A 25,673-nucleotide genomic window follows, 5' to 3' on the forward strand; every position below is an offset into this window, starting at 1 on the left:
GTTTTGTAAAGGTATAGGTGTGTTTCTGTGTTTTTACAATACGACCACTGTGATTGAGTTAAAAAAAGGAAGTTTTATTTAACTATTTCACCACCCACTTTCTATTCATGCATTCTAAAACTGGCTCCACAACCACTATGGAGTTTGAACAGTCCTGTATACAAACACTATTTTGCCTTTAAGTAAATGCATATTCCCCTGAGATGAACTGGCGACATGTCCAGGGTGTACCCCGCCTTCACCCATAAGTAGCTGGGAGAGGCTCCAGCGACCCTGTGACCCTAGTGAGGATGAAGCCAGTTCAGATAATGAATGAATGAATGTATACAAGTAATTCCAGCTAAAATATACGTAAAGCATTGAAGTATTTAAGTTGAACTGTTATTTCTATAAATAACATTAGACTATTTAATAATGAAGCATTAACTACTAATTCATATTCACTTTTATAAACAGGGATACCAAATAAATGAGGTCTCATCTCATGATAAATGGTTAGATATTGGATGATTTAAAGGAGTGATATTTTGCTTTTTTTTTTTTTTTTTCTTTAAATATATACATAATTATGCATTTTAAAACATTTCCCTGTGGTCTACATGAACTGTAAATGCTATGCTTGGTTCTGAATTCTTCATTAATTCAACTCCACAGGTCCATCTTCAACCCTGTTTCTGAGTAACGACTCGAGAAAGGCGTTTTGAGCGCTGGCCCTTTAAATACACAAAAACATGTACCAAAAACTAATAAAAGTGGGTTTACCAAAATATGACCCCTTTAAGCATTAATGAAATAAAACCATGAGGAGTTTAGAGGAATAACAACTTTGTAATTTTATAAGCTGGTTATATTATTTATTGTGTAAAATCTTACCTTAAAATGTATGACAAATGTAGCAAAATAGAGTATACAATAATAACCCCTGAGATGTAGTGGACAGGAAGTAACTTAGCATCACATGAAAATACTTGCTTAAGCATAGTACTTGAGTAAATGGACTATGTTACTACCTTGAAATACATTTCACTTTGAGTCATCACTAAGCATAAACAGCGGACACATTAGAATATTTTCAGACTGTCACTCTGAGTGTGTGTTACTGCTTACCTCATTACTGACAGTGGAGTCATGATGGGTTATCTTCTGGCTATTACTGTCTATACTCGCCCCAGATACACACTTTGCTAGAGCTGCAGCATGTTGTTCTTTTTCGCGCTGGCGGACAATCTCTTCACAGCACAGCCATTCACGCATAGTCTGCTGGTAGCACGTTCGGACCTGCTCGTCCACCTAAGCATTGACACAACAGGTGAAGGGACAGCGGTTTAGGTGGATATTGGTTTGGAAGTAAAGTGACCAACTGTGAAAACACAAACCTCGTTCCTCTCAGTTTCAGACATCCCAAACTGGTAATGGCCAAGGAGGAAAGGCCACACCTCCTTACGCAGGGAGGGGTCCACGCCACCAAAGTAGACCAAACGGAGCAGCTCCTGCTCTTCATAGGACTAAAGACACAAAACATCAATCTGATCAGCTCACCATTTCCTCTCATGTAACTCCATTTGAAAACAATACTGTCTCATTATGTTACAATAATTTAGATAACAAAATCCAGCCAGCAGCCTGTAAAGAGGGAATGTAGCTTCACTTTAATACACACAAATGGGTGGTAATGGGTGGTGAAACACACTGGTGCCTCAAATTGTGTATATACTCTCTGTAGTTTTTTTTCTTTGCTTTTCATAAAGAACACTATTACATATAGATATACAACACTATGAAGTCTTAGGTCAGCCTTAGCTATGTTGTTTTTAATTGGTTGTAATGATCCTAATATCTCTTTGTAAGCCTCTTTGCTAAGATACATAAAAAACAGCGGGGAATAATGTGCACAACAGTAAAAACTTAGAAAAAATATTAACTACGTGGCTTCTACAGGAATCAGCCAGTATTTAGTGAGATCTCTGTTCTGATGATAAAAAAGTAGCCCAAACAATAAGCAACATTGGACATGTTTTGAATGAAACATGGCGTAAAACCCTAGCAGATTACTCCAATAAATTTCATAATGTCTGTGCAGAAGAGTTCAAGACATTTTAAGTACAACGGAAGATCACACTACTTACTTACTTACTTAAATACTAGATACTTCAGTCTGTTTTTTTCAGATATTGTTGTTTTTAATGCTGTTCTGTATGATGTACATGTATCTTGTTACAGAGACTGAGAAATGTGTTCGTACAGTGCAGTCTCCTTTAGCCTTGTTGTTTTTGCAGGGTTGAAAAGAGTATACCTATATATTTTTTATTTTATTTCCACAAAAAAAACAAGAAAATAATACAGACAATATGCACTCAGCCTAAAAAGACACACAAAAAACTGAACTAAATGGTTCTAAAGGTTGAAGTTATTATTTAGTGTGACCTCTGTTCCCATGACAAGAGGCAGCACAAACAGAATCATCTGACATGTGAAACCTGGTACAAAACATCAGAAAATAAATTAAATAAATCTAACATTGTCTGAACAAAAGGGTTAAAGACATGTTAAGTGCAAAGGGAGGTCACATATTTTTCACACATGTTCATGTATTTCACATATATCCAGATTGGGTCTTAATACAGAGCCTAAGAAATGCATATGTGTGGTCATTATAACTTTACTAAATCAACAAACCTAATGTTGGCCTAAGACTTTTGCGAAGTACTGTACATTATAATTTATCGTGTTACTTTTGCTCAAACAACAAACCTACTTGTGGCATATAACTTTGCAAGTGGTAGCTGTTAATTAAGTCATCTGTTGCTTAATTAAGCATTTGAAGGCTTTCTTTCTCCATTGATTCAGATGTGAATATGAGTATTAATAAGCTGAATATATCTGCACGGATTAATTCTTTAAAACGCTTCATCTGTAGCAAACAAATAATGAATTACGACCCTTATAAAGGGTATAAAGCAAACTTTTAAGTCTTTCTTAATGACTTCTTGAAAGCCTCACTTGCTTTCACTGGAGGCAAAAATAATTAAAATCCAAATAAAGTCTGGATATGGGAACTGACAGGGCTATTAGTCACTCTTGATGCACACTGCAGTGAGACTAATGGTGTGAGCCACATGATTAGCAGAGGATAAATATGGACGAGACAGAAGAGTGATGGTCGAAGAAAGACTGGGAGTGGACATGCAGGTGTGTGTACATAACACGCTGTCAACAGATAATGTGAAGCTTATGTTCTAGTGCCGTGGTGACAGTGCTGCTTACAGTGCAGTCCTGGAGGAACGTCTGCCACACGTCTGTTGTGAGCCCTTTGTAGGCATCACATGGCACAGTGGGATCCACAATGGTGTGATTGACGAGAGCAGAGAGGTGTGTACGCACGGTGGACAGGTGTCGGCAGTATGCCAGCCCTGGTTAATAAAACAGTTAATCATTCAAAGCTTCCAGTGATAATTAGCAGAATATTATGCAATTCTTCAAACAGAGCAAAATTATATTAAAGGCTTTTCAGTGTACACGATAAGTAAACACATACAGCCATAAAATGCCCGCGAGATGATCTGATACTTCATGTTGTCGCACAGCAGCTTCAGAGGAGCCCTAAGGAATGAAGAAACACAACAGATTATTTTATTTCTAAAAAGAAAACCCATACTAATCTGCTCTCTTTTCAGGAAGAATGATCACTACATAACCTCCATATGAATGTTATTATATTGATGTGAAAATGTCAGATACTATCTACTGTGGAGCTTATGTGGACCAACCTATTGTCATTCAAATATTATTCTATTGTACTACAACATACAGAGGCCTGCCTTCATGCACAGCCTCCATCCCACATATCTGCTATTCTGATCATCTAATTTTTCAAAGTCATTTCTCTCAAGACAGTCAGGTAAATGTCACATGATTGCTATTGTTCCAAATCTTTGTTCTCATCGTCATTTACATCTGTATGGTTGAGGATGTCAGTGTGTCTTTGCAGTAGTTTTCCTGTCATCCTAATGCTTTAACACCGCTCAGTCTATGCCCACAGGGTGATTCTCTCACCTCTCGTGGTTACATCCCTTCGGTGTAGCTCCCTCAGAGAAACTCCCCTGAGAACAGGAGGAACATGAAGACTTCCTGAGACTGGGATGCCACATTGCAGCTCCCTGATCCATCAGGTCTGGTGGATTAACTGTAGTATGCACACACATAAAAACACCAGTTCTGCATCAGTATATTGCACTCTGTTGGTCACATGAACAATGATATTTGCACTTAGATGCTCTAATCACAGCTGCAAACACTGCACACAAGAATTATGATCAACTGTGATCTTCTAAAAGCATTTGGAGTACAATTTGTTGGTGTTTGATTCTCATTAGAGGGGGATAAAGCATACATAACAGTTAAGTAATATAGAATCGGTGAACAATTTGAAGTTCAGATTCATAATTAGATTAATTAGAAAACAAGATCAGCTCAAGAAGAGCCTTTCTCAGTTCAGCCGCCCTCATGGATCAATCAGCTGTCCTTCATTTAAAGGTTACGACGTTGAAATGCAGTAAAAAGATGTAACACAAGATGGCAGGAGGGTGGGTGAGCCTTTAACAGCAGGACACATCAATATAAACTGCCAGAGGGAACAACGCAGGCTAGAAGATTATTGGATGCAGGTAATTAAAGTAAGCTGACAGAAGGACAGATAAGCCAAGGTGTGACAGTGTTACATCTGATTCCTTTGAATGAGAGGGACTCTTCAGGACAGCTGCATGACCTCTTTGGAATAACCACTGTCCCTGCTTTGAGGGTGGACTGTCCACTTTGTTGAACTGAGAGGGAGGGAGTCAGTTGGGGGGGGTGGGTTACAGTCACTGGAACAAACAATGAGCAACATTTTCATAAAAAATGCAACAATGCGTAGGAGCTGCTCTTGTTAATTATCTTCTCTAGAGGAAAAAGTCTCACCAAACTCCGACTGGCTGTTTGGATAAAGGATGCGGAAGACATAGTCTGTGGCCTCGTCGTCCTCTTTATCTGAGACTGAATCTGACGAACCAGATCCCTGAGGAACCCTCTTCCGCAGCTTGGGGAACACTTTTCCCTGCAATGAGAAAATAACTGTTCATAAACTAATGCCAGCAATGCCTAGCTAAGCCATCCATGTGAATGTGAAATGATGAATGTCTCTATGCTTATGCCTAAGCCTATTAATAGAGGCTGAACATGCGTGGGTGGTTTTCATTATTCAGTTTGGGTGCAGATACAATGCTTTTCACAGTCTTAAAATAAATCCATTCATTCACTGATTGTAGTGGTGCAGAGAGAAGACTGCACCACACATTAATCAGTATCACTCCAACCAATACTGCAGCCGAGCATGAAGTTTATTTCTGGATATCTATTGATTTATTGACCAGATGGTGATTATGTACATTTTGTGAGGAATGCTTAAAGGGCAGGATTTGTGCTTTTGATTTGAGGGCAGAAACTGACAACGCATAATGGGCTTTTGTGCTTACCTTTCCCCTCTGAGACCACAGTGGAGGGTCCAGCTGCCCGTGGGGAAGGAGGCCATTCTCCAGACATGAAAGGAACTGAAGCAAGTGTCCTCCTTTGGGGAAGCGAAGAGGAGGCCTCTGGATCCCATCCTGACTCACCAGCACCACTGTTCCCCCACTGTCGACTACAGCACAAGTAAAGGATGAACCGTTGAGAATATTTATAACTAACCAGTATCTGGAAGGTTAGTTTAGAAATGCAAAAAATGTAGCAAGTTATGTAACTGTTTAAATTACATCAGTATAATGTAAGATTTCTTTACTTTTCCACTACTTTTCTAAAAAATGTTTTATATTGGCAATAAAACTGAACAGTCATAAACCAGACAATGTGAGGTAATGCTGAAACCATTTTATACTTGAAGAAGAATATTGTTCATTTAGTAGCAATGAAAAACATTCAATGACAGCCGCCTCAGTGTGAGCAGATGTTATACTCTCTATATTACATATTTATGAAAAGCAATATATGTACAGACATGTAACTCCTTTGTAAGTACCAACACTTTGGTCCATAATTCTTTAAGGGTACTTTAAGAATATTGTCTTTATCAGCGACTGATTATGATTACAACTGATTATGAAATTAACTTTAATGTTCACTTCATACGTACAACCAGAAAAGGTTTTTGTGCTTCAGTCAGCGGGGTGAGACTGTGGAACAGATTCAATATAGAGTTGAAGCAATGTCCGAGCATGAAACAGTTTAAAACTAGAAGCACTCAGAGAGCGCAGACCTCCGCCAAGGCTGATCAGTGCCCCCCCCCCCCCCCCCCGTGGGCCCCCCCACCCCCGATCACCACCAAAATTTAATCATTTCTTCCTTATCCCATTTCCAACAAACCCTGAAAATTTCATCCAAATCTGTCCATAACTTTTTGAGTTATGTTGCACACTAACGGACAGACAAACAAACAAACAAACAAACAAACAAACAAACAAACCCTGGCAAAAAACATAACCTCCTTGGCGGAGGTAATGAGGCACAAAGACACAATCTTTAAGAAGTACAGGGATGAAGGTGGGGGTGGGGTGTTATAAGGATGTACAAGTATGTGATATGTGTGTCTGTGTATGTTAAGTATATGTACGTATGTGTGTATGTGTGTGTGTGTGTGTGTGTATATATGTGTGTGTGTGTGTGTGTGTGTGTGTGTGTGTAAGTGTATGTATGTATGTATGTATGTATGTATGTATGTATGTGTAATTGTAGTATGTGTTAATGTAAATTATATTTATATTTCTTCTTATTAATATAAAGCCAGAAACAAAATCATTTAACAATAAGTGTCATTCTAGATTATAGATATGTTTACACCAGGAAGCTAATTATTGTTATTAATTATTTAAGGAGAAGGGGTGGGAGTTTATAAGTTATAGTTCTCACTCCTTTTCAAATATGAATTTTACGTCTTATGTCTAAATGTTTTGTTTGTTTATTTATTTTTCTTTTTTTAAACATTCATATTCGAAATGAATACTTCAATCAATCAATCATTACATTTATTTTGTAATTTGTAGTAAATGCGTAACACTAGTAACTCTGCAGCACTGTTAATGACATATTTTTTAAAATATTTTAGATTAAAATGTGGTTGGACTCACTTTGTTGATGACAGTGCAGATAAACTATCTCCTCCAGACGGATTGTCATGGCATAGTCCCAGTACACACTGAAAAATATTGGATCAAATACACAATCAGTCAAATAATTCACACTTGCTTTTGCACACAGTAGATAACACAAAAAAGAGAAATTTATAGAGCATGTACTTATTTGTGTGAGTCAAAATTGCAAGGAACATTAATCTTATGGCTAATGAAGAGAGCAGTGAGGAGTGTGCACGCTTAGTAGAAGACACAGTGAGGCCTAATGCAATAATCAATTTTTGGTGAGAGAAACCATGCACAAGAACATAACACAGTTTGTAGGTCTGAGAGATGTCTCAGTCAATAAGCCATCTGCTGGCTGCTGGTTTTCTGAAAATAAGCCTCATCAGATCAGTAGAGTTTACAGAGCCCATGAGCCACATATCAACACACTGCATTATTCAGTAACACAGAGTGTTACAAAAACCACCGAGAGGCGCAGAGGAAAGAACATCTCAGTGTTTATGTGTGTCTGTGGAAGAAAAGAATTAAAATGGCCAACAAATGATTACTAAAACTCACAGCTGTAACACAATCAGCATAGTTATCATTATTTTGCTGTTGGATAATTTTGCACCTGCGTTCATAATCCAGGTCTCCTACAGATCCATTCATGAGCTGATTGGGCGTCCACTTCAGGGTCATAATGTCAGCTGTCTGGTGCAAAGAGAGGTAACCTGGGATAGCCTCCATGTCATCCCTCTGAAACAAAACATGTGGGCAGTGCTTTTTATTTGACAATATTGTTGGTGAGGATAAAGCAGAATTATCAGTAGAATTACACTTATCATATGTGAATAAATGCCTTTGTGTGCCAGAGTATAAGAGGTATTAATTATGTCTATATTTAGGTCTTTATTAGGTATCTGTTTTACAAAAAAGGGTGGCATGAGTGGTAGAATAGGGTGATGGGTGAAGTCTATATAGGTCACAGGTCACATCACCCAGCTTTTACACTACAATCAAAATGAATATGACATTTTTGCAATGTAAAAGTCAGCATTATTTACTTTAATCTGAAACCTTTATTAAACTGGACAAAGGTAAATACTGTAAAGCATGACAAAAACTGGGTTTTCTGCTGCTGGATGAGTAAGTAATTGCTGATATGGTTAATTGCTATACTTTATATATGAAAATGAAAATTAATGGTGAATTATAATCCTGATAGTGTCTGATAATATACAGTGATGCATTGATTGAAAAATTAACCCCAGGAAAGAGACGATTTCATGCATACAACATGATCACTTACAAAATAAATCAGTATTCTGACAAAATTTAAAATGATAGCTAAAAAACTGGTAGAAAGAATGTGTCATTTGGAGAAGGAATTCAACGGTTATTCACAGCAATCCTCTACTATGAAGAATGCCAACACTGATGAATCAGAGTCAAATATTCTACTTTACAAACAGCCTAACTCTTCTGACACTAGCATGATGAATTACAGCTGGAGTCAGTCATCTGATTCCATCCTACTTATGAATTCTGTTGATCCTCAGTACTGTTTCATTAACTTTCAATTAGCTATAAACTTGAAAGATGAAGACATTTACCGGCTGTACCAGCACATTGTTTTTGCCAAAAAGAAGGGTCGCCCTGCTGTTCTGATGTAGTGATTCAACATATTCACGAGCTGATGGCGAGGGGGACGGGCGTTCATCCATGCTGCTGCTGGAGTGCCGCTTCTGGATCTGGAGGAAACGCATGACATTGCTGGTTCTACATCACTGCTTGACTGATTACAATATCTGCAGAATTACTCACAGTATGCCAGTCACACTAAAGCAATTTTAGCCTGTTAAACCACTCTTTCAAATAACCTCAGATAGTACATTTCATGTGCACTGATGCTTGTCTCCTTGGTCCTGATGTCAGAGACCAGAATACTTTGGCTTGGCATATGCGCACACACACACACACACACACACACACGCATGCATGTACGCATGCACACACACACGAGTACACAGCCCTACTTAAGCATAAGAATATGGTGATATCATATGACAGACTGAGCTGAATTAGGTTACTGAAACTTCAAGACAGAGCAAGTGTGAAGGTCTCAGATGTACTCTGTGCTTGAGTCTTGGGCACATTGTGCTCCACTTAATGTAACAATCTCAGCAGGTTCTTTTAAGTCGGCAAATGGCATCTCAGAAGAGACAGCAACCTGCAGAAGCATCTGCATGTATTTATAGTGTTGTCATGAGATGCAATGAAAAGGACCAGAGCCCATAAAACCTATGGGCATGAGGAAGCCTTTAATTGAAGCTTCGAGGTGAGAAGTTAGTGAGGCAGAATGACACACCAAGATCTGACAACGAATGTCATGCACACATATGGTAAAGTTCTGCAACCACTGGGGAGCAGCTGTGAGAATGCCCGTCCTTATATATGCATTTTGTCAACACTGTTTACACAAAGGGATGTGTATTTCAAGTTTTGTCCAAAGACGTACTGGATATGACACTGAAAATGGAGTGTGTTCAGTGTCCATAATGAGTGTCCATAATGAGTGAGGGTCATATAGAGTGTTATAGGTCACCCGGGGGCCATTCATGATCTCACACTGTAGACACACAATTCTGCATCATCCACTAGTTTTATACTCACACAGAGTGCTGGCCTCTTGGTGGGTGAATCCTGCCTAAAGTGACCGCCATGGATGCGATGTCTTTGCACCAACTCGTCAGCTGATGGGTCCGTCCAGAAGTGGTCAGCTGTCTTCATCTTTGTGTACTCCAAAGCACAAGGTCCAACTGTTAGTATTAAGGTGAACAGGTAATGGTAAAGATGGCTTGTATAAGATTGTGTGATCTAATAATTACCATCAGGTTATCTTCAACAGTAAAAACTAGGAATATACAACAGGATTTATGATAAACATAGACAGTCAATGATAAACATAGACAATGATAGACAATCAAACCTCTCACTGGCCAACAGACTGATGCCAATTTACCTGAGCTGGGGCTTTGTCCAATACCCCAGATTTTTGAGGTTATCTGAATGAAAGTCATTTGTAAATAAAATAATTTGTCTTTCAGTGTTTTGGAATGTGTTTATTACATATGTCAATATCATACTGTTGATAAATGAAGTTTACTGTACTAATAAGCATACCTGAAAATGTAGGATAGTAGGGACAAATTTTTGTATGTAAGTGTATTTTTTCAGAAAGTAAAATAGGTCTGACATTATCACCTTTTTCATTTTCATTTAGCCTGAATTTGTTGTGCCACCACTGATTGGTAGAAAGCTACAAAAGGGATCATAATGCAGCAAAGATTACTTTTACATAAAAAACAAAACAAAAAACAAAAACAAAAAACTAGTCGAATGTTTTTTGTTACAAAGGAAATAACATTATTAGGCAATGATACAGATACAAAAAGAAGAAGAAGGTTTTGGTATTGTTCTTGTAAGCTTTTGCAGAATACATGCAGTTGAGCAGCATTTTTGATCTCACTTTTCTATGTAATGTGATGGAAGATGATTACGTTAAATGACAGAAATGCTTCCAGTGTCATAATTACCTAACAAAGAGGCAAGGATAGGTCCATCCACCGGGTCCATTAGTACAGCCTCTTTCTCATAGTATTTACTGGAAAACAGCGGTGAAAAGGGGCATTTTGTCAGAGAGGACAGAGTACTTTTCTAACAAGTAATGGCATCAATATCTTCCCTTTTGCCTTTCAACACACCTGCTGTTCTCCACCAGGTAGTGAACAATCTTGTCCAGCACCTTTTCAAACAATGCCGTTCGGATCCATAGATTTTTGACGGCCTGGGGTGCGAGGCTTGGTAACCGGGGTATCTTGCGTAAACTGTCTTGACTTTGTAAACTTTGACTTCGCCTGCAGGTAGAAAACAGATCAAGAGTCACAAGTTTTATGTTGAAATAGGCAACATTAAAAATTCCATTAATGATCAACAAAACTATATCGGCATTAACATAATAGCTTTAGTGATTACGATGCATATGAGCTTAAATGACTTTAAGGCCTTCAAGTAGACACGCAGACAGCCAGTTGTTTCAGTGCTTTTGCTTGGGTAATCAAACAGGCCTTGATGTAAGCTTTGATGTCTGCTGTGACGCAGATGTCTCACTTCGTCTCAATGATCTGTTCCAGCTCCTGGGCCTTCCTGCACAGCTCCTCCGCCGGGGCAAAGCTCTTCCCAACCTTCATGAAGAGGGCTGCGATCTTGTTGCTGCGTAGAAACCCCGCCGCTCGACGTTTCAACCCATGCAGAACACATGCCTCCACTGCAGCTGCATGGACAAGAAAATACAATCTTCATCGACTGACTTCACTAATATTTAAACAACATGGAACAAACTTAACAGCAGGTATCAGGAGCATCAAAAGAAAAAATAGCTACTGTTTACCTTTGTGCATTAAATGTGGCATTTCACATCATAATAATATATTTTTTGTCCATTTTATTGGTTATTCAGCCGGAACAGTGCACAATAAATATGGCCAAGGGCTTAAGTTCAGAGCTAAGTGACATGCAGGTTGCAGAGATAATTAGAGAAAACCTATTAGAGGTACGTTTTGTAATTTTGCATTGATGTCATGCATTTTCTTGCTATAAAAATCTAACTCATTTTAGTACCACTGAATGTATTTCACCGTAATTAGGTCAGTGAAATACCCCTCTTCAGGGAGCCTGGAATAAATTAAAAAAGGAAAAACATCAGCAGCAAAAATGCACAAAATGTCAGCTGTTAAGTGCCAGTCAGATCACCAACACTCCACTGTAATATTACATATTATGTGTTGTGTGGTCATAGCGTATGTGTATATATCCATCATGACATGTATTTATGTATAGTCCCTTTTGCATGGTATAGAATTATATATTGTAGCTGAGCTGCTGGATTTACAATGCAGATACATAATAAACTGATGCTACATCTTAGGGAAGAGGGCTGGCTGTTGTTGGATTCTCTCTCTGTTAATTTATGCTATCAAAATCACCTTTGCATGAGTATAAATTCATGTAATGAGCCGTGGTGGACACACAAGTAACAACAGTCGATGACATGATGATACACTTGCACAATCACTTGACGGTGCAGAAAAACAGACACCCCTCTTTTCTCTCAGGCCTACGTGGCATTGCCTGGAGCTGTGTTGACATTTGAGTTGTCTTTCAGGACTAATCCTGTGGCTCTGTTCACATGGGGTCAGGGGGAAGGCTGGGGTTTCCATAGCAACCTGTGTTGATGGAGCAATTGAGCTCTGGGAGAGACGAGCGGAGGAAGGGCGGCGACTCATCAGCATCACGATCTCTCTCCATCAGCCTCGCTGTTTCAAACACGAGCTTCTGTCCTTCCTCCATCCTGTCACTCTGTTATTCTGTCTGAAGAACTGTTCTACATTTACCAGTGCGTTTTTGTGCAAATTGGTTTTGATGATAGTCATTAATTTTCATGCTTTGTCTTTGAAATAAAAAAATGAGTCCTCTTTTGCATTATTGTATATCTTTTCTCCTTCTTCTCCTCCTGCCTTTGTGTCTTAACTCTGTGCACTGCTTTTTCCTGTTATCACTCAAGATCAAGAAGCTAAATATCAGAACAAAGCACAGCAAAAGGTCTCCGAATACAGTTCATCCTCTTTAGCCTCCAGTCGCATACACTAACTGATCTCAAATGGCAGAGTGCACACAGCGCACTTCTCTTCAAGCTACACTTTATTCACACATAGAACCACAGAACACTACAGAAATGCCTCTGTAAAGCACATAAATCCAACACGAAGGGTTCATAGTATATATAGTTTTTTAATAGTATATGTGCAATAGCTCAGATAAATGATCATCATGTCAGTGAGATGAGCTGTAAAAACAGCTAACACAGTAAACCACCTCTAATCATCCTGTATCTGTGGCAACTGAGTGCATTAAGAGACTCTCGGTGCTTCACTCAGAGAAGCTCTCAGCCAAAGGCACCGACAAAGACTCTGGCCCTTCACATGTGAAGTGCAGAGACCAGGAGCTGGTGGGTCAGTAAGTCGATGAGTCAATCTATAGATCGATTTATAAGGTTTTTGACAATTAAATTATCATCTAGTATTTACCTGCTAAAAAAAACACCTTTAGAAATTTCATATGTGATCATCGGAGGAATGTTTCATGTCACTAAATGTGTTTGGAAGCAGTGACAAAACATATTTCTACTTATCAAAACTGATATTTAGCATTACAGACTAGTCTTATCAGATACTAGTTTCACATAATGACAAATCTGTAACCTTTTCAGATATGCTCTCTTCACAGGGTTATTTTGGTTAAATAAATGACTAAATTGTAACAGATTTGGCTGTTTTAACACATCAGCACCCAAGCATATTCATCATATTTATAGAACTGTTTTTAATATGTTTAACAGTGGATGAATAATTCTCATATTTACAATCTTTCAGAACCTTCAAGGTAAGAACTTACAGTTATGTACAAAAGTCCTAGGCCAACATTATCTTTGTTGGGTAGTAAAGTTATAATGACCATACATATGCGTTTCTCAGTCTTTGTATTAAGATACAATGTTATATAATAGTATTAAGATATATTTGAAATATTAACAGCAGTAAAAACAAAAGTTTCAGGGAAAAAACAGCATCAATAAACCACAGTGGTAGTATTTATTGTGACCTCTGATGTTTTATACCAGGTTTTATTCAACACGTCAGATGTTTCTGTTTGTGTTTCTTGTTGTCATGGGGTCAGGGGTCATACTAAATAATGACTTTAACCTTTACAACCCCTTTTGTTCATTTTTTTGTGTGTTGTTTAAGGCTATGGACATATTCCATGCATTTTTTGTTGTGTCTGACGATAAAAGAATGAGAAATAGATAGATAGATAGATAGATAGATAGATAGATAGATAGATAGATAGATAGATAGATAGATAGATAGATAGATAGATAGATAGATAGATAGATAGATAGATAGATAGATAGACAGACAGACAGACAGACAGACAGACAGACAGACAGACAGACATTTTGTATTTTGGTGCTTTTTTTTAAAATTTAATTTTAACAAAAAATAAAACAAAAAAATAAAACAAAATAAAATAGATAAATTAAAAAAAAAAGAATAAAAAATAAGAATTAGAAGATATAACTTAAATGAAATACAGCTTATGCTCTAAAATGAGTATGTTGATCATTTTACATGGTTAACAGAACAAAGAGTCATGTTGTCAGACACCTCAATGTTGTACATTTCTGTCTATACCTAGACAAGTAAAAATAAATAAATAAATAAATAAAAAAAATAAAGCATGATGGTAGGGGCTAATTGCCCAATGTACCAAGTCAAGCTCCCATCCTCCACTTTCATCTCTAAACAGACCACCACTCGCAGAATTGTAACAAGAGATCACAGGACAAGTCAGAATGAGGAGGAAGCTGGCTGATAAAACACAAATTGAACAAGGTCATCCTGAGTTCCTCTGTGTCCCCAGAAACATCACATAAGGGTAAAGATGCTCCTTGGATGGAACGGAGGGTTGAAGTGTTCATTTCTACAGGCCATGTTATGACCAGAGCACTATACGCCTACAACCACAGGCAGTAAAACAGATTACACACTGACATGAGCACACTATGGAAAATGCTCAGCACATATAATGCCAGCAATAATGAAGCATACAAACCAAACACCAAAATGTCATGTGAGGACTGTATGTCAAATTATTTTCATAAGCCTTGAAGAGAAAAGTAAAACTACAAAGGAGATTTGGGTGTAAGCTGATTATTGAGTAGAAAGGATGATTCACTTATAGGGGATTAATAGGTTTTTAAGATGTGCTACTTCACTAAATGAGCTGAATGTGAAACTGAATATACCTTAGGACCAGCATGACAAATAGGGATCATCCTTATGAGACACTAAATAAGATCATTTTTATTTTCATGTACCAGTTAATTTACTTAACATAATGACTAAGACTTCTGATATATACAGTGCAGTGTCATCCTCTCACCATACTAGTGAATATACTATACAAGAGTACAATTCTATTTTCACAATATAGCTCAGACAGGCCTATGGAGCCCAAGAAGTGTAGTTACTCAATTTCACTTCCACCCAGTGGCTCTGTAACTGCTGATCTTTTCTAGAATAACATTCTGTGTTGAGGACAGGTTTCCTTATTGCTCATATCATAAATGTAATTCCCTTTTTGTCTTTGTCTTTTCACATGCGGCCTTGAAATAATAAAAATATCCCATTTGCTGGAGGCTGAATTTTTTTTCACACTGAAAGCTACAAGTAGTGATCTAGCCAGGCATCTAGCGAGTGAGAGCGTCTGCATGTAGGCAGGGTGTTTCTCACTATAATCACATCACTGCCATTTGGAAGCAGAAAAGCAACATTAGCAAGGAGTGAAATACTGAGCATTCTGAAGTAGTTCTCCTTTTTTTTAACAACTATACTCTTGTATTCTGTTCTGTTTATATGGATGCCCCTTTTAAAGTATATGCAATAATCATACTTTCCCTCACATCAGTAACTTCTTCACTGCTAGTAATTATTTTAATTTATATTAATTAGTTTAATGTGACTCTTGCAGTTCCTTCTATTGCATTTTTATGTCTGAGAGTGATTCCTTTCATTTCTGTTTCCTCTGAATTTTCTTATCTTCCCTGTTTAAGCTGCAGTGCTAGTGCAGTGGTTTCTAGCAAAACTGGGCACAGAATCCATAATTACCAGCATATTATAATTCAAGTAGTCTGAGCACACATGGGACTTCTGCATCTATTCTTTGCTTGAGTTTTTAGGCTGTAGAAAATCTGTTCTGTGATGCAGACTTTGGTTAATCACAGGTATTGTAAGACAGCGGCAATGACTACATCCGTGACTGACAACTATAATAACCCATCACTGATCAGATTCTGACGCACCCTGAACGTGACTCTACTGCTTTACTCCATGTTGACACAGAAACTTGGAAAAGTGTCCTCACTTTTCCATAAAGCATGAAATAATGTCAGGTCATCTTTTTATTTAATATTTTAAAGATAACAGTGGAAAGAGCTGCAGAAGGAAGGAATGTATTCTCTGGTATTTTTTCTGCCCTGATTTTAGCTCCTGCAGCTTTAATCAGTTCTTAGATTGGGTCCTTTTCTTTGTACATGCTGCGTTTCCTCAGGGATCAATGTGTGGAGGTGAACGCAATGAAAATGTCACTGTTCACCATTGATCAGACATTATTTAACACCAAAAAAAAAAAAAAAAAAGAATTCAGGGCTGAGACATTCAGGATACAACTTGGACAAAAATATCCTAAGTGTACTTATTACAACAGACAGAAAATAATCCAAGTGAAATGCTTGTGAGAGTTATAATAAACAGTTTTCAATAAAAAAACCCCATTGATGATTCATTTGTGTATTTGGAAACTCACCACAAAAGGACACAATATGGCTGCTGTCTTCATGAACAAATTTCCTGGTGACAGCTTCCTCCATAATCTGCTTCACCTGTCAATGAGACAGTAGATGCTCAGATGCTGCATGACTCATTCATTAACAGGCCACAAACAGCACATGCACAGTATTTAGTATTTAGTAAGTATTTGAGACTTGAGTGGTATAAAAATATTTTAGGATAATTATGAGGATTTGTCGGTATGAAAAAGATGGTAGAATGATGGTAGAGCAGCACTGAAGGGTAAACGGGGGTTGTAAAGTTAAAGAGAAGAGGAAAAAGTGTAAGAGTGGGAAGAATACATGTTGAGTTGGTGGATGAGTCACCAGCTCTGATCACAAAAGCTCTACTGGGAAACAGAGGTGGTGCATTTGAGGGGAGGGGTCAACATTCATCCTGCAGACCCCTTTTCTGAACAGTTTATTTTCTTACAGTCAATTCATTCTGTTGGATTAGAAGCTGATGACATCCAAACCGTGCACATACAGGTACTTAAAAAAAAAAAAACTGTTTTAAAAGCACACGTGTTTAAGGGACACACATGCTCTCCCCGCTGACCTGAAAACAGCTTCCCACCATCAATTGAGACGACTGATAAATCAATCCCAGCAGCAGCCATGAAGATGTTCCCCTCCTGCAGTTTGCATGGGGAATATTAACCTCCGGACACAGCCACACAGATAGCTGTAATTTCCTGTTGAAATTAGTCTGTCCACAATGGCCATATAACAGAGCCTGCACAAAAACCAAGTTCACAGTCTACACAAACACACACATGCAGCTGTTCGCTCTGGTGGGTCAGCATTTTATACGTTGAGCAAATCATTTATCTGTGAGACGGTTCAGTGGTCCTGAGGCTGTTCACTGCCCCACAACAAAATTATAGTGTAACAATAATTTTTACAACATGATAAAATGAAATGAAAATGTTCCACTACATCAAGTTCTGTCCTCAGATTAGATTTTCTATTAAAGGGGGTCAACCTGATCACTGAGGGGTTAAAGTACATACTGCATGATCGCCAGTGCCCTGAGGAGTTCATCCTTGGTTTGTTTCCTGCTTGGTCCCACCATTTAATACATGCCATTCCCATACTGTTTCCTCACATTTCCTCTTCTTATTGTCACTAAAAGGCAGAAAATGGTATTTAAAGGAAGAACGTGTGTGTGTGTGTGTGGGGGGGGAGATCCACATTTTATTGAATATTTTACAGTTTTCTAGCTGTACATAAATATAAACAGTCATATATATGTAATATTCATATGTAACTACCAGTATATCAATTTGTTTGATAGAATAACCAAGTGTCAGTGTCCATTCCATTAACTAATAACCTGAAATGATTAATATTACAGACTAAAATATTCTGTCAGCATTTTGAAACTGTTGCACTGGTTGACTTTGGTTCTTATTTAGTAAATATGACACCATCAGGGGTTACAGCCTTGTCAAAATTTGTGATACACAACTGTAACAGTTCGATAAACCTTAATAAATATGTGGAGCAACATTAGACATGCAGATGCTACCACAGAGAAGGACTGCATTTATCATCCGATCATACTCTGTGGCATCGACAGCCCTGGAAAAAAAAGACAATGACCACTCCAAGTGTCATTGAAAACCTCTGGAATGTGATCAAAAGGAAGGCAGACGTCACAAGCCTTGAAACAACACCAAGCTGCTTGCCTTTTTACTCCAGTAGCATCATAAAACGCCAACAACAACATGAGAGCATGTGGTAGAGATAAATCTAGATGTATAAAATGTGACTCATGATCAGGGTTATTCAACCGACAATTGATTTCTGAACTTTGATATGAAATTCAAAAACACATAGTAATCATTTTCTGCTCGTAACTGGTCTAAATACCAATATTTTTATTTAGAATTTAGACTCTCCAACACAGTACCTATAAAGAGGGAAAACAATGGTCTTTTAATTTTCTCTGCAGTTGCATGAAACTAAGAGAATAAGCAACTCTCACAGATGATTCATTGGTGAAGCTTCAGTCAGTCTGCTCAACTCCCTGGTGTTTCAACAGAAACACTAACTAATGTGACATTTGCATTTAAATCTGTGGGAAGGGCATGAGTAAAGAGGGTCAGACATGGTCGACGGTGCACATTTGATGACTGATGCTCATGTATTAGCCGACTGAAACAGGAAAATGGAAGAACTTTTGCTCAGGTGAATGAGGAGGTCACTGCAGAACATGATCAGACTGTCAGCGAGAACAGCCCCATCCACAGTTACCCACAAAAAGGGATTTATTCTAGTTCAGTGATACAAAAACCATCAGCTCTGGTCGACACACTTGGAAAAAAAGTGATATGCTCAGGTGAGTCATCCTCTACCAAGTGGGTAAGTGCACATGTGGAGTACACTCGTCTCTTTAGAGGGGGAGAATCATCACTGATCAATAGAGATTCTCTGAGCCATTAACTATATTCTATGTTGAAACATACCTATTCTGATGGGAGTTGTGTCTTCGATGACGACAATGGCCCCATCCATAGGGCATAAAGGGTCACTGAATGGTCTGATGTGTATGGAAGCGATGTAAGCTGTCAGATGTCAGCCCAGTTGAACGCAAATAGGACGCTGTGATTGTAGGAGACTGAGGGACTTTTGAAAGACTGGGGTTTCTACAGTTCAAACTTGTACAATCAATGCATAGGCTATTATGTTAAGTAATCAGTGCACAGAAGTGGTTTAGGCATCAGGTCGTGCTCCATCACATATTAAGATGATTTTTCCTTTAACTAGTCATCCATCTGTATATTGATTCAGGGACAAACTCCAAGCACTGCAGCAATCTCTGGCCTCATTATATTTTAACTGCTTTCCCAATAAAGTCACAAGTATGATGTGTACAGATCGTATTGCCTTAAATTGAGCACTCGTCTTAGATTGATCAACAGTGGTTGATGTTCTTACATCATAATAAGTTAAGGTGGTTCTTGATATGATACTATAGCATGGTACGATGTTTCTGACATGTCACTATGGACTACAGAGTAATTCATTGTTGATATTGTCCAGGATCCGATATGCACGTCTGAAAAAACACCTTTACACATATTTAGAAACTGGTTAACTGATGAAATGAACATCTATTTCACAGTTAAATATGCATCATAAAAAAAATTGGATATTTATCACACTGGAAGAAGAACCCAAGGCACTCTCTTTCAACATTAAAATGCCTTTATTATCATGGCATGGTCATTTCTAGACCTAAAAATTTAGGTTAGATTTTAGGTCTAGATATGACCATGCCATGATAATAAAGGCATTTTAATGTTGAAAGAGAGTGCCTTGGATTCTTCTTCCAGTGTGATAAATACTTTTTGAATCCCTTCTTCCAAAGAGCACCTCGAACAAACTCTTTTTGGTCCGAGAAGCATTCCTTCCCAAACATTTTTTGAAAAAATTTGGATAGTTGAGCAAACAAATTTTCTCAGTACTTTGAGTTCAGAAACATAAAAACACAATATATGAATAGATTAGAAGAAGAAGATTTCATATTAAAACCAAACAACTTGTTTTTCTGTGATGGTGCTGAGAAAAATGTGCCTGCTGAGTATTGATTGCACCCTCACTGTTAAAGCAAGATGAGACTAAACTGAGTAATTTCTCACTCGTGAAAAAAACAAAGTGGAAAAACAAATGTGCAAAAAAAATCCCTACCCCACAAAAACATTTATATTAAAAGAACCTTCACTAATTAGACAGCAGTCATTATGCAAATGTGCCCTGTTTGCCTCAATAGTATTGTTATCTTCAGCATCAACAGCAATGATTCATCCTACCAACAAAACAGACCGCTCCAGTCTGATGAGGCGCTCAGCTGTTCTGCTTATGATTTATAGAAACTTGTTTAGAAAGCCGAGTTCACGCGCAAGCAGACACAAAATGAAGATGACTTCTGACATTTTTCTGATGAGAGTATGCAAACTCCTACTTGAGCTTCATTGGCTGCATCTTTTCACCGCTCTCATCTGGGCGGCGGATCAAGCCTCTGAGGAATTTATATGGTGAGGTGTCTAAGCACAGACAACCCCCAGGTTTCTATGGTTACAGCACGTGTCGCACAGTATCACTTCTACCTAAGAAGATACATCAACAACATTCATTCATCACGGAAATAAACAGAAGTGGCTGCACCTCAACAGGTATCTAATAATACTGTATTTGCGCACATGTGCCTGATGTATTAGATTAAGGTGCTAACGTTATAGATCAAAGTACAAACTTAACCACATTAGCACCACAACAAAGTACACTATATATTCAGCTTCAGGGTTTCCAGAAAAAAAATGTGCATAAACCATGACTACAGTTAAAGTCTTTGCTATAAAGCTTGCTGACTGTCTCCTAACCAGCCATTGTAGCCTAAGGGGATCAGCCAAAGTGATAAAAGACTTTCTGAGTCGTACAATTAAATACAGCAACAGCACACACAAGAAAGAAAAGAGGCAGCGACTAAGCCCCCTCCATTAACATCCATCTTAATTTCTACAGCCAGAGGAGTGTACTACAGCAAAAGAGAACAAAGAACACCGGAATTATTATTTCTCCAAAAAAGAACCAACGGAAATGTTGTGATCATACATTTGAATTATACTTTATTACAGTTTAATGACAAATTAAAGCAATCGACCATCACATAGCAGCAAATGTGATTCACCCACAAAAATTAATGCAACCACAAGAGAAAACGGCCTCATTACAAAGTCAATTCAGGAATTGTACTGGAGTTTATAAGATAGTTTTGTCAGCTATAATGCTCAAAAAAAGAAAATAACTTTAAAGCTGTGCCTTATTTGTATGCAAGATGAGTCATACAGCTGCTGCAAGTTTAAGGTCCGGTAATCCTACTCTGTACTTCAAAAACACTATTACTATCAGTTCTTGTATTGCCTATTGTTGCAATCTGTAATATACAGTTCTGTCTGAATGTTTTAATTACACTGCCTCAAGGTGGAAATCTCAATTACGCAGAACTCATAGAATAAGGCTCATTATCTTCCACTGTGCTGCATGAAACCTTATCCTGAACAAGCAGCCAGCCTCGAATAAAAAGGCAAATGAACAGTTCAGATCTCTGGGGCCTTTAATAGTCTCTCTCCCACTCCCTCTCTCCTCTTAAGCAAACACAGGTGTGTATTTGTGCATAAGCGCATGTGTGATGTACAAAAAGACACAGGGAGGAGCATAATTCAAAGACATGAGAGCAAGATATGGCAACAGGGAAGGGTTCTGTGTGTCTAAGTGAAGCCAAATAAGACATCTCATCCAAAATCCATTTAGTGCCAGAAGGTAATTCTGCTTCCACAGATGTCTTGCACTCTCTGGATAATGGCCCACATCCAGGTATATCTGAGCAGACTGGTGGCAGAAAACCAGCTGGACAAGCAAAGGTGTGAGAAAGCACAGCCTGGACACGCCATACGGTATAACCCACACATCGAAAAGCATGAATCAGTAGAAAATTGACTGACTGGATAAGAAAACACCTACAAATAGATCAGTGTTCATCCGTAATGTTGATTTTTATTACGTATTATCTATCCGACGAAGTGAGCTATTATACTAGCAAACTGCATCGACTCCATCAGAGCCCATTTGTGGGAAGCGGTGAAAGAGCTGGTGTAAATGAAATTCACTGAGGTCCTATCAGCACAGAGGAGACAGGTTTAATCGTGGGAAGGGTCTGGTCTCCACTGATAAGACCGCAAACAGGACTCAGAGGAAAACCAAACAAAACAGAGCTTCCACATTCCTCCTTTTACAAGATCTGAAACCTGATTTTAATCTTTGTCTTGAAACATAGTTGTGTAATTTATGAAGCAATTACAGGTTCAGCTAATAGCAAAATACATCAGCAGTTAACTGCAGAACACAAAGAAAGTGATCTGGAGGAATTCTATTCAGGGGAAAATTAGGAACACTCTTTCATAAAAACAATGCTTGATATTCCTGAAGCGAAAACATTCAACCGGCATTATTACAGGACCTGAGGCTGAACTGTCAGGTTGAGTTGCTTTGTGTCAGTGTTGTGTTGGTGTTATCTGCTGTTATTAAGAAAGCTCTTCCCTTCTGAAGCCAATTACACACCCGAGACAGTGTCATCAATTTGAGCTGCAACATGTCATTCAGCCTTCATCAGAGCCTGCTAATTGATCATCATTGTCAATGTAGAGGATTTAATGTTTCAGGCTGATCTGATTCTGCAGCTAACATTTAATTACAATCCGGTGGATGCTTAAGTACATTATTAGCATTATAATTCTGTGTTTCAGTGAGGTTTGTGTTGGATTCAATCATTTGCTGTGAATAAACGCTTTAATTATTTTCAGCTTTGTGTTTTTCAGCTTTGAGTTTACAGTGATACAGAGAACTAACCTTCACACTGTGGAAACACTGATTTAAACCTCTATGAAATGATTCCCATCAGGCTTGAGTAAGATTAAGTATGACAATGTGCAGCCATAAAAAACAGCATCCAGACAAATGCATCTATATTAGAAATGTTTAGAGCTCATATTTTGCATGTTAAGCTTTCAAGCTCAGGTTCAGCACATTTCCCTTCCATCTTATTGACTGCTTCATGTCACATCCTTCAAGTTATAACATCTGACACCCCGATGCCAACCGTGTCAAATTTCACATCTTTTTTTTTTTTTGTCAAAGTTTTCTACAAACAGGCTTCGGCTTAGTTTCTCTATATGTCAGATAAATAAACATCTGCCAGAGGCGACTGATCATAACCCTGCTGAACTTGTATTATTGCAGAAACCTCAAATGTTGATGTTGAGTGACATGAAGCGAAACCAGCTGAACAAACCACGAGAGCTGCTTCCACGTTTGTCTCCATTTATCTCCATAGAAGTCATGTATGACACAGACACACTCGGTCGGTGTCTGTCTGGAATTACCAAATGGCTTGGCACAAAGCTGATGGTTTGTTCCAGGGGTGTCAAACATGCTGCCCGCGGGCCAAATCTGGCCCGCCACAGGGTCCAAAAGGTCTGAAGATATAATCAACCAAAGGTGTTGAACTCATTTTAGTTCAGGTTCCACATACAGACCAATGTGATCTCAAGTAAAATAATAGCATAATAACCTACAAATAATGACTCCACGTCTTCCTCTTGGTTTAATGAGGAAAATATTAGATTATGCCTACAAATAATGACAATTTCAAAATTTTCTCCTTGTTTTAGTGCAAAAAATAACATTAGATTATGAAAATATTTACATAAACAAATGATCCTTTAACAATAAAGTGTGAATAACCTGAAATGTCTCAAGAAACTTTAGCGTAATTTTAACAATATTATGCCTGTTACTAAATGTTTTGTGCCTTTGTAGAACTGATTCATAATGCATAAGTTAAAATTGCACTTCATTTTTTTTATTTTTATTTTTTATTTTTTATTTATTTATTTATTTATTTTTACAAAATTCCAGTTTTTTCATGTTATTTATGTCTTTTTTGTTTGGATAGGTTGTAAGTGTAAACATTTTCATAATTTAATTTTTTATTTAATTTTTTATTTTTTTGCACTAAAACAAAAAGAAAAAATAGGAGTTGTCATTATTTCTAAGTTATTATGCTATTATTTTACTGGTCTGGTCCACTGAACATGGCCCCTGAACTAAAATGAGTTTGACACCCCTGGTTTGTTCTGTCATAAACACCACAAACACAGACTGTTTTCTTCAGGCTGCTTCTCCACCCAAACAATTAATGAGCTGCAGGAAGGACCACTGAATGAGCATCACACACTTAGAGGGGAAAAAAGCACTGTATTGGCTACTATATGTATTCTCACATTTATTTTAAAAGAGGCTGAATCACATTGAAGCATAATTTCAGGTGTCATCATGAGGGGAAAAAACACTTAACATTTAGTAGAGAGACTAAAGTATCAAAGCTGCATCATAGCAGATCACCTGAGAATCCACAGCCTGTGCAGGTGGAACTACAGACTCATACAAAGCAACATGTTTGTTTTTCCATTTCGATAACTGCTGAAGTGAAAACACCCACCTCCTTCTTGACGGTGCGCAGCAGCCTCTGACGGGTCTCCGCTTCTACAACACAACACAAACAATTCAACACATCAACATTTTACACTCACATCCAACTCACATGATGCCACAGACACAAAGCCACACTAATAAGATTTAACCAGAGTCATTTTTTTTTACATTTCTTTTTTTTTTTTTCTAGCTCCCACCTGCCATGTTTGTTGCCATGGATGTCTTCTCCTGTCTGCAAGCGGTAACCCTCCCATCCACTCAAAGCTGCCCGTGGACTGCGATGAAGCTCACGACTCCTCCTCCTCCTCACACACGCCTCTTAAAGACACATGCAGTGGTTCTATTGGATGTCCACTTCACAGGAAATCAGCAGTACAATCCCTGCACATGGAGCAACTTCATATGACTAACAATAAATGACCCAATCAAACATATCATCCCAGAGAAAGCAGTTTTAAGATTATAATTAAAATGTCTGAAACCTTTGAGTACATGCAGTAGAAGCACTTCACTGGATATAAACAGCGATCTTTTTCTATGAAATTATTATTTTATTTTTCTAAAATAGAAACCTGTCATCTTTGCGCCATCTTTTGGCCAAACTACGAAAATGCTCTAACTTTTCCATGACCTGGTATGACATGCAGTAAATAATAGAAATAGAAATTACACACAAAGACATTGGGGGCAAGTGTGGTGGCCATGGGTCTAAGGTCAAACTCATCAGCCTTTGTTTAGTCACTATGACACCCATTATCTATTTAATTCATTGATATTACATTATATATATTGTCGTTTTTCTTTGTGACTTACCAGGATGGTCTTTCTGGTGTGACTTTGAGCAGAGGATGGAGACTGACCCTGTGATGAGGAGAAAACAAGGACTGGTCCACCAGCGCTGATGGCAAAAGAGAGTTTCTTTGTATTATGTGTAACACTGGTCTACGAGTAAAATGCCTCCAGAA

General features: G+C 38.1%; 1 protein-coding gene across 2 annotated transcripts in view; it reads right to left on the bottom strand.

Moving 5' to 3' along the window:
• sgsm1a (small G protein signaling modulator 1a) overlaps positions 1 to 24,978 on the bottom strand; it is a 34,823-nt gene extending 9,845 nt beyond the window's left edge. For both annotated transcript variants that reach the window (XM_030143911.1, XM_030143910.1), the window contains exons 1-17: positions 24,906 to 24,978; positions 24,716 to 24,759; positions 16,629 to 16,704; positions 11,316 to 11,478; positions 10,910 to 11,062; positions 10,742 to 10,809; positions 9,819 to 9,964; positions 8,759 to 8,896; positions 7,777 to 7,901; positions 7,155 to 7,222; positions 5,511 to 5,674; positions 4,957 to 5,092; positions 4,054 to 4,183; positions 3,536 to 3,600; positions 3,265 to 3,410; positions 1,377 to 1,505; positions 1,108 to 1,290 (exon numbers count right to left, since the gene is read on the bottom strand). In XM_030143911.1, the coding sequence (XP_029999771.1) occupies positions 1,108 to 1,290; positions 1,377 to 1,505; positions 3,265 to 3,410; positions 3,536 to 3,600; positions 4,054 to 4,183; positions 4,957 to 5,092; positions 5,511 to 5,674; positions 7,155 to 7,222; positions 7,777 to 7,901; positions 8,759 to 8,896; positions 9,819 to 9,964; positions 10,742 to 10,809; positions 10,910 to 11,062; positions 11,316 to 11,478; positions 16,629 to 16,704; positions 24,716 to 24,759; positions 24,906 to 24,924 (1,953 nt within the window). In that variant the 5' untranslated portion in view covers positions 24,925 to 24,978. The remainder of the gene's footprint in view (positions 1 to 1,107; positions 1,291 to 1,376; positions 1,506 to 3,264; positions 3,411 to 3,535; positions 3,601 to 4,053; positions 4,184 to 4,956; positions 5,093 to 5,510; positions 5,675 to 7,154; positions 7,223 to 7,776; positions 7,902 to 8,758; positions 8,897 to 9,818; positions 9,965 to 10,741; positions 10,810 to 10,909; positions 11,063 to 11,315; positions 11,479 to 16,628; positions 16,705 to 24,715; positions 24,760 to 24,905) is intronic.
• Between the last annotated feature and the right edge of the window lie 695 nt (positions 24,979 to 25,673).

The sequence above is a fragment of the Sphaeramia orbicularis genome, chromosome 9 (assembly GCF_902148855.1).
Source record: "Sphaeramia orbicularis chromosome 9, fSphaOr1.1, whole genome shotgun sequence".
Lineage (NCBI taxonomy): Eukaryota > Metazoa > Chordata > Actinopteri > Kurtiformes > Apogonidae > Sphaeramia > Sphaeramia orbicularis.